Source organism: Rana temporaria, chromosome 4 (assembly GCF_905171775.1).
Source record: "Rana temporaria chromosome 4, aRanTem1.1, whole genome shotgun sequence".
Classification (NCBI taxonomy): Eukaryota; Metazoa; Chordata; class Amphibia; order Anura; family Ranidae; genus Rana; species Rana temporaria.
The window spans coordinates 430724289-430738447 of NC_053492.1; the positions used below are offsets into that span (position 1 = coordinate 430724289).

The 14159-nt window shown below is 42.7% G+C and overlaps 1 protein-coding gene across 3 annotated transcripts in view; it reads left to right on the top strand.

The window, feature by feature from the left end:
• GPATCH2 (G-patch domain containing 2) overlaps positions 1-14159 on the top strand; it is a 249658-nt gene that overhangs the window by 19169 nt on the left and 216330 nt on the right. For all 3 annotated transcript variants that reach the window (XM_040351439.1, XM_040351440.1, XM_040351441.1), the window contains exons 2-4: positions 2236-2928; positions 7074-7135; positions 13801-13983. In XM_040351439.1, coding sequence (XP_040207373.1) covers positions 2236-2928; positions 7074-7135; positions 13801-13983 — 938 coding nt within the window. The remainder of the gene's footprint in view (positions 1-2235; positions 2929-7073; positions 7136-13800; positions 13984-14159) is intronic.

The following is a 14159-nucleotide window of genomic DNA, read 5'->3' on the forward strand; positions in this document are numbered from 1 at the left end:
TGCCGCGTACACACGACCATTTTTAATGGTCTAGAAAAAACTAAGTTTTTTTCAACCCGATTCTTGTCAAGCCTGCCTTGCCTACACACGATCGTGAAAAAAAAAAATGCTCTAGCAAAGCGCGGTGACGTACGACGGCACTATAACGGGGAAGTTCCATTCGGATGGCGCCACCCTTTGGGCTGCTTTTGCTGATTTTGTGTTAGTAAAAGTTTGGTGAGAGACGATTCACGCTTTTCAGTCTGTTACAGCGTGACGAATGTGCTATCTCCATTACGAACGGTAGTTTTACCAGAACGAGCGCTCCCGTCTCATAACTTGCTTCTGAGCATGGGCGTTTTTTTCACGTCGTTAAAGCCTACACACGACCGTTTTTCACGACGTGAAAAACGACACCAAAAATAGAGCATATTCTAAATTTTTAATGGCCATTTTTCATGTCATAAAAAATGCTCTGGAGCCCACACACGATCATTTTTAATGACATAAAAAAAAATGGATTTTTCGCATCATGAAAAACGGTCGTGTATACGCGGTATTAGGCCCCTTTCACACTTGTACGACTTCTAAGTCGTGCGACTTTGCCGCAATTTTGCAGGCCGTGATTTTGGATCAGTACTACTTTGCCACAACTTTGGCATTAACCAATGAAAACACACATGGTGTGAGGTAATTCCTTTTCCTGCCATAGTTGTTTCCAGTTCCTGTTTGCTTCCTGGTTGTTGTGGTGTGGTGTGTTGTGACATAAAATGTTTTGCCACAGCAGTTGTCATTGCTGCTGCAGCAGTAGCAGTGCATGAGGAAGAAGAGGAGGAGAAGTGGAGGACAAGGACATCTTTTTTTGGGCTGTTTGGAGCACATTGTTCCTGAGGGAATAACCAGGAAGTGAATGTGTGCTAGAAAATTGTGCTTGGGAAGGGCTACTATGTTGAAAAGATTGGGTGGGCCAAGGGTCAAAAAGCTTGTGCTTACAAAGTCGTACTGAAATAGTGTCTATATTATTCAGGTACGATTTGCATGCTACTTGAGGGTTTAACATTGAGGTCTATGGACATCAACTCGCATTGAAGTTGGACCAGAGTAGTGAAGGGAGTGGGACTACTTTGAAGTCGTGCCAATATGAATGGAAGTCATTGAAAATCATGGAGAATGACTTGTCGAGCGATTTTTGCAGTCCAAAATCGTGAGACAAGTTGTATAAGTGTGAAAGGGGACTAAGGCCCCTTTCAAACATGCGGACCGTATGTCCGCTTTTTCATCCATCCGTGTACGGATGAAAAAGGGACATACATTAATCCCTATGAGATAGTGTGTTTGCCAGCGTATGAACATCCGCTGACACACTATCTCATCAGTGTCCGCAATCCTCTGATTCTGCAGACGGAGGAAAATCCTATTTTTCCATCCGTCTGCAGAGGGGATCGGGTGAACACGGACAGACGGTCCGTGTTCATCCGATCCCCCCATAGGGGAGAGTGGTGATCTGACAGGGCGGTCCCTGCACAGTGTGCGGGTACCGCCCTGTCATCCTCCAGCTTATTGGGGATCAACAGAGCAATCCCCGCTGAGCAAGTGGATGTTTACAGGGGGGATCATCACGGGTAAGTATGAGCTCCGGCGTGTTCGCATTGAAATGTCTGCCTGTCTGTGATTAGCGCAGCGCGGGTGCCGACTTCCTGGCGGGCTCCACACGTGTTCAATGCGAACACGCCGGAGCTAATCCTTAATCACGGGATCCGCCCGTGTGAAAGGACCCTTATTGGCTGTGTCCTTCAGGTGAAAAAAAACTAAAAAATTAAACCAATGCAGCTACTACTTTAAGGCTGCATTCACACCTGAACGTGACGTATTTTACCGCGATTTGCCGCGTCAAATTGCGGCGTTTTGTCCCGTGATTTACACATTGTCGGCTATGGCCGAACGCCGAAGCCGCCTGAAAGAAAGGGTCAGGGACTTGTTTTGAGCTTCAGGCGTACAGCGTTTCGGCGTGGAGATGTGAACCATCTCCATAGCCGACAATGTTAAATCAACCCTCCAGCGTATTTCAGGCTGCAATAGCGTCGCGCTACAGGCGACAAAACGCCTAGGTGTGAATGGAGCCTTAAGAATTGGTCAGCTTCACTCAAATGTTTGTTTTTGGGATTCATACCGTTTTATTTATATATCTATAAATGTTCTCTAAAATCTGAAATTGTCTTCTTTGATGGTGATATCATTTTTTTTTTTTTTCCACAGGCATTTCAGTAGGACCATGGAAGAGCTTGTCCATGATCTTGTGTCAGCGCTGGAAGAAAGCTCTGAGCAGGCCAGAGGATGCTTTGCAGACACCGGGGATCACTCCCGCAGCATTTCATGTCTCCTGAAACGGCAAGCGCGCAAGCGAAGAGGAAGGAAAAGGCGCTCCGACAATACCCATCACCCCTGGGAGCCCGGGCACTGCCTTAGCGATGGCTCCGACTCCAGTTTAGAAGAACAGAGCAAGGACTATCGGGAGTGCGCAAGCAACAACAAAAAAGACAGCGACTCCGACGATCAGCTCTTACTTGCCAAAAGAAGACCATCTTCCAACATCAATACTATACGTAATAAAAGGCCTTTGTGGCATGAGTCTGACTTAGTTGCTGACAGCAGAACCTTACGAAGAAGGCGGAAAGTGAAACGGATGGCCATAGACCCTCCGGCAGACATCACTAGTGCGCTGGCTCTGTCTCAAGGTCGTGATCAGCCAATAGACACTGACTGCAAACATTATCAGCACCTGGAAGTAATGAAGAGCAAAGTGAAAAAAAGGAAGATGGCTCCACCAAGACATGGGCACGAAGTTCCCGATGAGGGTGTTGTGGTAGAAGGAGACGACATGGGACTTGGAAACAAAGACAAGATGGAATATGAAGAACAGAAGGGGTCAGACGAGAACATGAGCGACAGGTTGTACTTGGGATAACATGGGGAGTAAAGCATGAGGCATGAGTTCTTTGTATCTTGTAGGGCAGGGGTGTCAAACTCCATTTTGTCATGGGCTGCATCAGCATTATGATTGTCCTCAAAAGGGCCAGTTGTATCTGTAAGATTAGACTATGTCCAGCGCATCCCCTCCCCTTACATTAGATGTCAAGAGCCACCCCACCATCAGAAGTTGAGTTCCCCACTCTCCCTTACATCACAGTACACCCTTCTTTTCTTTATGCTGCTGCTGGGAAGAAGCTGGATGCATTGCTTGAAAGCAGAAAGTAAGGTTCTGGAGGAGGACCAGAGAAGGGCTGGAGGTGCGAGGCCAGATTCGGCCCGCGGTCCTTGTGTTTGACACCTATGTTGTAGGGGAAGGGCAAGTACTCATGCCATTGGGCAAATCTTGCTATTGGAATGCGAATTATTAACCACTTAACCCCCGGACCATATTGCTGATCAAAGACCAGAGCACTTTTTGTGATTCGGCACTGCGTCGCTTTAACTGACAATTGCGCGATCGTGCGACGTGGCTCCCAAACAAAATTGGCGTCCTTTTTTTCCCACAAATAGAGCTTTCTTTTGGTGGTATTTGATCACCTGTGCGGTTTTTATTTTTTGCGCTATAAACAAAAATAGAGTGACAATTCTGAAATAAAAGCAATATTTTTTTCTTTGCTATAATAAATATTCCCCAAAAATATATAAAAAACGTTTTTTTTCCCTCAGTTTAAGCCGATACGTATTCTTCTACATATTTTTGAGGGGATGGGGGTGTGTGTCGCATGAAACTGATCTCCGCCCCGAGTGGAGATCAGTGTCATTGTCACTAGGCAGAGCAAGTAGATGCTTGTTTACACAAGCATCTCCCGCTCCATACCTCCATGAGACGATCGCGGGGATCCTCGCAGAGATCGAGTCCGCGGGACCCGCGGGCCGACTCACGGCGGCATTTTAAAGACGTACCTATACGTGCCTTTGCCTGTCCGTGCCATTCTGCCGACGTATATCTAAAGGGGCCGGTCCTTAAGTAGTTAAGGTATATAATCAAATCTGTATTCCGTTGTCTTTGCTTACCTCCACAATTCACAGGTGCAGATATAGGATAACGATATGTACAAATTAGGGCTGCAACTAACGATTATTTTCATAATCGATTAGTTGGCCGATTATTGTTTTGATTAATTGATTAATCGGTTAATAACCTTAAAAAAAAAAAGTGTGGGCATACAACAACGTCTTCCTTCAAAACAACCACAGTGACGGGGACGTTTAGGAAGAATAGAAAACTTCTTGGTCAAAGGAATTTTCAGATAGTGTATGTGGTTTTCGTTCAGCTAAAGGCCCAGGCCAGGTTTTGCGATTCGGCACTGCGTCGCTTTAACAGACAAAACAAACAAAATTTACGTCATTTTTTTCCCACAAATAGAGCTTTCTTTTGGTGGTATTTGATCACCTCTGCGGTTATTATTTTTTGCGCTATAAACAAAAATAGAGCGACAGTTTTGAAAAAATGCAATATTTTTTACTTTTTTCTATAATAAATATCCCCCAAAAATATATAAAAAAACTTTTTTTTTCCCCAGTTTAGGCCAATACGTATTTTTCTACCTATTTCTGGTTAAAAAAAATACGCAATAAGCGTTTATCGGTTGGTTTGCGCAAAATTTATAGCGTTTACAAAATAGGGGATAGTTATATTGCATTTTTATTATTATTTTTTTTTTTTTTACTACTAATGGCGGCGATCAGCGATTTTTTTTTTTCCGTGACTGCGACATTATGGCGGACACTTCGGCCAATTTTTACACATTTTTGGGACCATTATCATTTTCACAGCAAAAAATGCATTTAAATTGCATTGTTTATTGTGAAAATGACAGTTGCAGTTTGGGAGTCAACCACAGGGGGCGCTGAAGGGGTTATGTTTCACCTAGTGTGTGTTTACAACTGTAGGGGGGTGTGGCTGTAGGAGTGACGTCATCGATTGTGTCTCCCTATAAAGGGGATGACACGATCAATGCAGCCTCCACAGTGAAGCACGGGGAAGCCGTGTTTACACGCGGCTCTCCCCGTTCTTCAGTTTTGGGGACCGATCGCGGGACCCCATCGGCGATCGGGTCTCCCGGTCCCGGAGCTTCGGACCACGGCTGGGTAGATACAGGACGTGCCGGTACGTCCATCTGCCCAGCCGTGCCATTCTGTGGACGTATATCTACAGGCGGCGGTCGTTAAGTGGTTAAAACTGTACAAAGATTTTCCGTATTAATGTAATATTAAAAACAGTAGTATTTATTTTCTCTTTTTGTACTTACAAAGGGCTAATTTTAGTATTTTTTTTGTTTAACCCATTATGTTACTGGCCGATTAATCGATTATGAAAATAGTAATCGATTAATTTCATAATCGTTTAGTTGTTTCGGCCCTAGTACAAATAGAACATAACATCTAGTGCTCTCTGTCTTAAAAGCTTTATTCTAATATAAAATAAACAGCTGTGCTGCTGTGTAACTCAGGATGGCCGCGGGATAACGTCAAAAAGCAGGCTCCATTTCCATACGCGTTGCGTCCTGGGTGTTGACATCATCAGTGGGTCAAGACAAAAGAATACAGATCTGATTATATCCCTTTAAAAGGGAACAGCTTACTTTGACTCACTGGTAAAATGGGTCTTAACAGGAGGTAAGCGCCCAGTGAGCACTGGTGGAGAATTGCACGGGCACTTTATGTACAGTTGTTCTAATACAATCACCTTTTCAAGCACAGAGGTAGAAGAGCATTGTTAATGGACTATTTTATGTGATATTTTTTTTGAGTCTTATGGACATTTGCATGAATGTTATTTCACAGATTTTTTTTTTTGTTGATGTGTTATACATTTTTTGTTGCAATATATATATGTGTTGTTTTGCGTTGCACTAATATCTATTTTTTATTTTATTTTTTGGTGCAATTTGTATTTAGTTCTAAGTAATTTATATTCACTTATTTTGATTAGCACTTTATTTTTAACAAAGGTTGTGTTGATTAAGATTAGTTTGAAAATGCATCAACAACGCAACCCGTTGAAATGCATGCAAGAACGCATCAATAGCGCACCCCTATTACGTTTTTGATGTGTTTTTTGAGTCTCATGACCTATGAAAAATTGCATGCATTTTCAGCGCCATTATCGGCACCTTTTTCTCTATCGGCAAAATGCACAAAACATAATTTTCGTCCAATATGTTTTGGCTGCCAAAATTTGCATTTGCGTGCATTCCAGTGTAAAAAATGCAGTATACTGTCTTTTTTTTTTTTTTTTTTTTTTTTTTTTTGCACATAAAGGCACTACAGTGGTGTAAACTAGGTTCATTAAAATTTATTGATTTTTTTTTTCTTTTTATAATACGCGTTTGTACTTGGTTTAAATACGCGTTTGACTGCACTTGGTGTAAACAAGCCCCTAATGAACTATTCATTTTGCTTTAAATTGACAACCGCTGGAAAAAAGAAAAGGCTGTAGAGTTAGATGCCAGGTGTCAGTTGTATGCATGCTTGCAATTTGGCTCCTGGGATTGGTCCAGCCCCGTTGTAGCACCCAATCATGTTCCTGGATAGCGCAGACTTTTGTATCCTCCTAATAATCAGAAGTTCAGCTAACCTTGTCTAGTTGCTGATCTTTGCTGTGAACAACTTTCGAGCTTTGCGAAGATTAATCTCTCTTTTTTCAGGCTGGTGTGTTTTTATTTGCAAAAGGAAGGTCTCCAACAGACTTTTCCAGCCAACATTGCTCCCTCCTGGAGCCGCCGTCTTCTGAGATCACACCGAATGGCTCGGCATTAAAAAGGGAGCAGCGAGCGTTTGATGGAGGCAAATAATAAAATTCATCACTTGTGTCAGCACCTCCATGCAGACACATCTGGCTCCCTGTCAGTGTCCCATTAGATTCCTGAGGTTTTATGTGCCAAAAATAATATGCTCGGCAGTTCATAAAACCATGGCATTTGCAGCCTGATTACAAACACATTTGATTTTCTTTCCTTTCCTTTTTTTGGTCCCAGAAAATAGAGAAAATGACTTTGAATTCTGTATATTTTTGTCTGCCCTGATTGATCGTTTTGTTCTCCCTCTTTTTTTTTTTTCAGCGAATCCAGCAGTATTAGCAGCAGCGACGCCGGCTTGTTTACGAACGACGAGGGACGCCAAGGTACTGAAACATTTATACTGTGAAGTCTAATTGAAACGTGCTAATTAGTGGAACATTTTACGCCTTCTAATTAATACTGTCGGAGAAGACCAAACATTGCAGGATTTCCGCGCTGTGACAGGAGCATAATTCGTGGATCTAATGTGCTTATGTTAGACTTTTAATGATTCTTATTTGGGCAAATCATTGTGTACATAATATTACTGTACATATGATTATCTGTCACAAGCATTGAGCGCTTCGATGTAATTAAAGCCTTGTCTATATGCAGTAAGGTGTAAGCACTCGCATCTAAATGTGTTGGGAGAGAAATCTTTGGTGGAAGGGTTTCTGGAGCAGAAGGATACATATAAGCCTGTTTAACCCCTAAACGTGTGCCTTCTGTATCATGTGATCCCTGTGATTGGATCTCACAGCAGTCCCATGATGGGAAGCCTGTCCCTCTCCTAGTCAGATGCCTTGACCAAGAACTGTCAGTGACAGCTCCGTCCAGTGTGCTGGGAGTGTGCAATCGCAGCTTACCATCCTCAGGCTGTCATGGACACACATGGGCGGTGGCTGGGCAGTAAAGCCAAAATTTCTTGCAACAGTGTATACGCGTTACATGGTCGGCAAGATGCTAAAGTGATACAGAACACACCTGTTTAATTTATATTATTCCTTCTCTTTCTATATTTTGATGATGTCACTGTAATTATTTTAATAATAATTAAGTATCTTTTTTTTTTTTTTTTTTGCAGTGTGTAATTATTTTTTTTTTTTTTTATTATAATGCTAAATACCTTCTTTTCTCAGCTCTGCTGTGTGGTCACATGTCCTCCCTCTGCTAGCTTGCATACGTCAGAGGGGAATCTCAGCCCCTCCCACTGCACTTGTTAGATCGAGGAGGAGAGCTTGTAGAGGACATGTGACCACACAGCATTGCTGGGCAATGAAGGTATTTAGCTTTATAATAAAAACAAAACAAAATGCATGCTGTGTAGGAAAAAAAAGGTACTTATATTTTTTTTATTATTATTACAATGGTTACAGTGACATTTTAAATAATAATGATAAAAAAAATGTTATATGTTCCTAAATCTGAGAGGATAAAAGAATATAATAGATGTGACTTTACAACCACGTTAATGCATTTTTATATGTATAAGGGGCTACCAAAGAGTCCAGATTATTCCCCTATTCACACCTGAGGCCGCGTACACACGGTCAGTCCATCTGATGAGAATGGTCCGACGGACCGTTTTCATCGGTTCAACGCTGAAGCAGACTGATGGTCTGATGTGCGTACACACCATCGTTTCCAAAACCGATCAGGTCAGAACGCGGTGACGTAAAACACACGACGTGCTGAAAAAAACAAAGTTCAATGCTTCCAAGCATGCGTCGACTTGATTCTGAGCATGCGCAGGTTTTTGAACCGATTGTCGTTCATACTAACAACTGGTTTGGACCCATCGGTTCGACTTTAAAACAAGTTCTCTTTTTTTGGACCAAAGGACAACAGACCGATGGGGCGTACACACGGTCGGTTTGGACCGATGATACTGAACTTCGGTCTGTTTTCATCGGTTTGGACCGACCGTGTGTACGCGGCCTGAGTGTTTTGTATTGTTTCCTCATGCCCGACTACACTCAATATGCAGAATCCCATTGTCTATAATTGTGCCTGTTCACATTTCACTGATCAGTTAATTGTAGCTTGATGCCCTACACTCAAGAACATTGTTTTAGCGTCACATTTTTGTCACTCTAGACTTCAATGGAAGTTCCTGTATATGTCCTACACATGCATTTTTTCACTTGAACTGCTTTACTCCTATAAAACTTCTCCCTTACCCAGCCCAGGGAACAAAACACCTAAAGCTTGATACATGTACAAAAATGCTTGCATAATGCTTTAAAAACATGCATTTAAAAAAAAAAAAAAAAAAAAAAACACTCAGTTCAGGTGTGAATGCAGGCTAGAGAACCATGTAAAAGAAATAGGGCTGTTACTGATCAAAATTTTTCTGTTCGATTAATCGTTTTTTTTTTAAATCGCTTAATCGACTAATTTCGATTAATTATAACGCACATACAGATCCAACTACTTTTAGCTGATCTCCTTGCAGGCTGATTCCCAGTGCAGCTACCAACCACTGGAAAAATGGATAGCAGAATACAAAAAACACACACAGGCAGCGCTCAATGCGATTGGCATTAAAACTTTTATAGTCTTCAAGTAGGTAACCAAATAAATATAGCACTGGAGATAAAATCGATGTAGCTACATAAACTGTAAAAATGGTGCGAGTAGTACCAAACGGTACCAAAAGCAATCATAAAAACATGTAGCCAAGTATGATACTGGTATAAAAATGTGTACAACGATACCACTGTTGAATCCAGATGAGGAGAGGTTAACATCAGTCCGTCGGCATGTAGATGTCCCGTGAGGGGAACTATCACAACTCCCAGTGGATGGCTGTAGAATCCCAGGTTGATAGAGGGAAGTGATAGAGGGAAGTGTAACAGCCCTTGCGTGTGGCAGATAGTAAGGTCCCGCCGGCATTCAGATATGAAGGCACAGCAAAGGAGCCCTTCAGATGGACACGGCAAGCCCCGCCGGTGTCCGTGACGTTACTGGATCTCCGACGGAACTCCCTGAAAGGCCCAGAAGCCGGCGGAGAGGTGAGTACCAATCAAAAGAATTTTAATCGATCAAAAAGATTTTGATCTTTTAAAAAAATTAAAGATTAATCGATTAATTAAAAGTTAATTTGCACAGCCCTAAAAAGAAAATATAATATAGATAGAGAATATAATAGAAAACAATGTAAAACAAGAGGAGAAAAGCTGGCCATACATGGATCCAAATTTGGCCGATTCAGCAGGAACAGGCTGAGATTCGATCCATCAATAAGCAGGCTGATGTTACACAAGTTGATCCATTAGTCAACTTTGGTACAACCAGCCTGATGTTGTTTTTTACATTTGATTACTGTTGACAGCTATAGCCGCTAGCAGTAACCGTGTTCTGCCCCCCGCTGGCAGAACACAATAGTGCAGCAGGAGGAATCAGTTTAATCTCCTTCCACCTGTGGCGGAAGGAAAGAAAATTGAGTCATCTGTGGGCTGCTTGTGCTGCTGAATTTCGTCATCTTCCAGGGCTGCACCTCCCAAAGATTCTTCAGGTTGCGACACACTTCTAAAACTGTCGGATGTCTGCATTACCCTGGCCGCTTCTTCGCTACTGTCCCTGCAGAGAGCTGTAGTGACATGGTGGTCAGTAGCTGGAAGCACAGTTGGGGACCAGGCATCCAACACTTGATGCTAAAGGTTCCATGGACGATGTAGTGACTAAAAGTGAAGTCCAGAGGCGCAGGCTGCGGGTCTGGTAAGAATCATTCCATTTCTTCAGGGTTCCTTTATTTCAGAAGTGTAAAGCAAAATGAGAACCTCCTGTGCTCAAGAGAAATGCCCTGGCAATGATTGATCACAGTCCTTCAGTTATTCCGCTCTTGGCAAAGCTTTGCAGCCCCCTCAGGGCTGGGCATGCCCAGAAGTCACACTAGAAAATAGAAAGAGGGCGCACCAGCCTTGTGCATTATCTTTGTGACAGCTTAATATAATAATAAAACAGATTTAGACTCACAAACAGCATGAATTGTCAAGTAACCAGGTCAACTGAATGAGTCGCAACCACAAGAAGAACCTCTGAATGACTAGAATGAATCGTTTGTATCATGCCACGGTGTGGTACTGTGGATACAACAAGGGAAAGAGGTGCCACGTCCTATAGGTTTGAATTGAAAATAGAAAATTGGGAATTTGGACTTTTTAGGCACAGTAACACAAAGGTTTATACAAAAAATATATTTACTTTTGAGAATTACATGTCTCAAGAATAATTTTTTTTTTTGTATAAACCTTTGTGTTACTGTGCCTAAAAAGTCCTAAGTCCCAATTTTCTATTTCCAATTCACCTCTGAATGAGAAGACTGACGCATTTCGATGGAATATCCCCCTTTTTCTCCAAACCAATGGCTTCCCTTCATGCTGTTTGTGAGTGTACATTTGTTTTTATCCTGTCGCAAAGATAATGCGCAAGGCTGGTGCTTCCTCCCTTTTATTTTTTTCTAGTGTTCCTTTCTTTTAGGGTTTAAAGTGTAAGTTTAACTTTTACAGGAAATCTTTAGGGTGAACTTACACTCGACCAAATCCCCCACCCCCCCCAGTCCCGCTGTACATGAGGCTGGTGTTCACCCGCTGGGAGACATCAGGTCGCCGCTTCAGCGGTCCAGGGATTTGAAATCCCGCAGCTCTTCTTCTTCCCCACTGACAGGACAGGCTAGGCTAGGTTAAATACCTCCTATATGTACCTTTTATGAGGTACAGTGGAACCGGTTTACGAGTATAATTCGTTCCAGGAGAATGTTTGTAATCCAAAGCACTCGCATATCAAAGCGAGTTTCCCTGTAGAAGTCAATGGAAATGAAGAAAATTTGTTCCACATTGACTTATTTTGCATGCAATACAGCATGTGGCCAGTGGTGGGGGGCACTGGAGAGACTTGGAAATTCTCAGAGACTCAGTGGATGCACTCGGAAAGGCTCGGTAACACTCGTAGTTACATTTTTACAACGTAGGCATGTACGCTCACGTGTTGCTGGGTTTTAAAAAGCATTTCATCAACACTTGTAGCATGGAGCCCAGCTCCCAAAGTTCTTTAGTCATAGTGCGGAAGAGTTTAAGGCAGGGTTTGACAAATTTGCTTGCAATCTAGGAGCCAGCTAAAAAAGTTAGGAGCCTGAAAATGCGCCTCGTCTTGTCGAGCTCGCGCGCAGAAGCGAAAGCATACGTGAGTAGCTCTCGTATATGTAAACGGTATTCAAACCACACATGTGAGGTATCGTCGCGATTGGTAGAGCGAGAGCAATAATTCTAGCCCTAGATCTCCTCTGTAACTCAAAACATGCAACCTGTAGAATTTTTAACGGGTAAAAGTTTGTCGCCATTCCACGAGCAGACGCCATTTTGAAGCGTGACATGTTGGGTATCAATTTACTTGGCGTAACATTATCTTTCACAATATAAAAAAAAAAATTGGGCCAACTTTACTGTTGTCCTATTTTTTTGTTAAAGTGTATTTTTTTCCCCAAAAAAATGCGCTTGTAAGACCGCTGCGCAAATACGGTGTGACAGAAAGTATTGCAACGACCGCCATTTTATTCTCTACGGTGTTAGAATAAAAAAAATATATAATGTTTGGGGGCTCTAATTAGAGGGCAGTGAAAAACACATTAGAATTGCTGTCTTACTTGTCATGCCAACGGCCACCACAAGATGGCGCCACATCACAGAAGGAAGCTTGGGCATGCGGAAGGCCGCAAAGCCGCGGCTTCAATTACCGGCCGGCGCAGGCCCGCCGCGATCGTGCAGCGGGGGAGGTGGGGGCGCACAGAGACACAGGATGGGGTATCCTGTGTCTCCGTGCGCCCCCGCTGCGCGATCACGTCGGGCCGCGCCGCCCGGTAATTAAGGCTGTGGCTTTGCGTCCTTCTGCAGGCCTAAGCTTCCCCGGGCGTCGGGTCGCTATTTCTTGTCGGAATTGCGACCGGGCACCCGGATTTTGTCAAACCCTGGTTTAAGGTCCCGTTTAGGAAGACTTTCCCTCATTTCCTGTCCCAGTGGCACAGGTACAAGAAATGGGAGGTGCTTTCATAGGAACAAGAAGGCACAGACAGTAATAAAAACATTGTCTGAGGTTATGACTCTTTTTCTGATGCCCTACTAAAAAAAAATATTGGTGTCACCATTGGAGGTGTACCATCACTTCTAACCCCCAGTTAAAGTGCACTAACCCTGAACCCATCCTCTGCCCCCGCTGCTTACTAAAATTGCACAGTTGCAGACTCCTCTGTTGACAGCAATGAGAGGGGAGAGACAGCGGATGACAGAGGCACGTAGCCAGCAGCCATGATATACCGTGGTCAGTTTACAATGGGGAGAGAATCAGGAGAATAAAGGTCGGCCAAATTATATTAACTATAAAAATAAATACTGCGCTGGTCAATTCAATCATAAATGGTATGAGACCAGCCACGAATGAATAAAAAACATAAAAATAACAAAATAAAAATAACCAGATGAAAAACAAAAAAACAAGCTGCTGCAACTCATATGTTAGATGGACATAAATACAAATGGCTGTGAAAAAAGCTGCGCTGCGAAATATGAAACAATATCAACGTGACGTTCAAATATAAAAGGTGCTGCATGCACAAATCACTAGTGAATTCTAAGAAAACCAAGAAAACAAATGAATAGTGCAAAGTCCATATGAATGGAGAAAACGCAGAGAATATCAAAAAGAAGGCAGAAACTTCTCCAAATGGGTGAAAAGTATCCTGGCAGATTATATTAACTGCTTTTTAAAGGAACAGGATCCATTTTTTTTTTTTTTAGGGCTACATACACTTTAAGCTTTTACAAAAAATCCTGGAAGGTGATTGGTTTATATGCACAGCTGCACCAGACTTTGTACTCTCCAGTTTTAGTAAATCAGTGAGTGAAAGAGATTTTGTCTGGAAAAGCTAGTAATAACGGAAATGGATGTGTGTTTAGTAAAATCCAGGATCGGAGAGAGGTCACTGCTCACATACAGGCTTCATTTTGTGTTTCAGGTGATGATGAACAGAGTGATTGGTTCTATGAAGGCGAGTCGGGAGGAGCCTGCGGCATCACTGGCGTTATACCATGGTGGGAGCAGGGGGACTCCACAGAGCTAAACAGGGAGCTCCCTGACCCAGTATTCGAGAGTATCCTGACCGGCTCCTTCCCTCTCATGTCAGCATCTGCACAGAGAGGTAAGTGTTTCTAGCTTGTGTGTTTAAGTCCCCTAATATATTTTTTGTTTTAGCATTTAACGAGTCAGATTGTTGTGTTTTTTCACGATTTAACCACTTAAGGACCAGACCAATATGCTGCTAAATGACCCAAGGGGTTTTTACAATTCGGCACTGCCTCGCTTTAACAGACAATT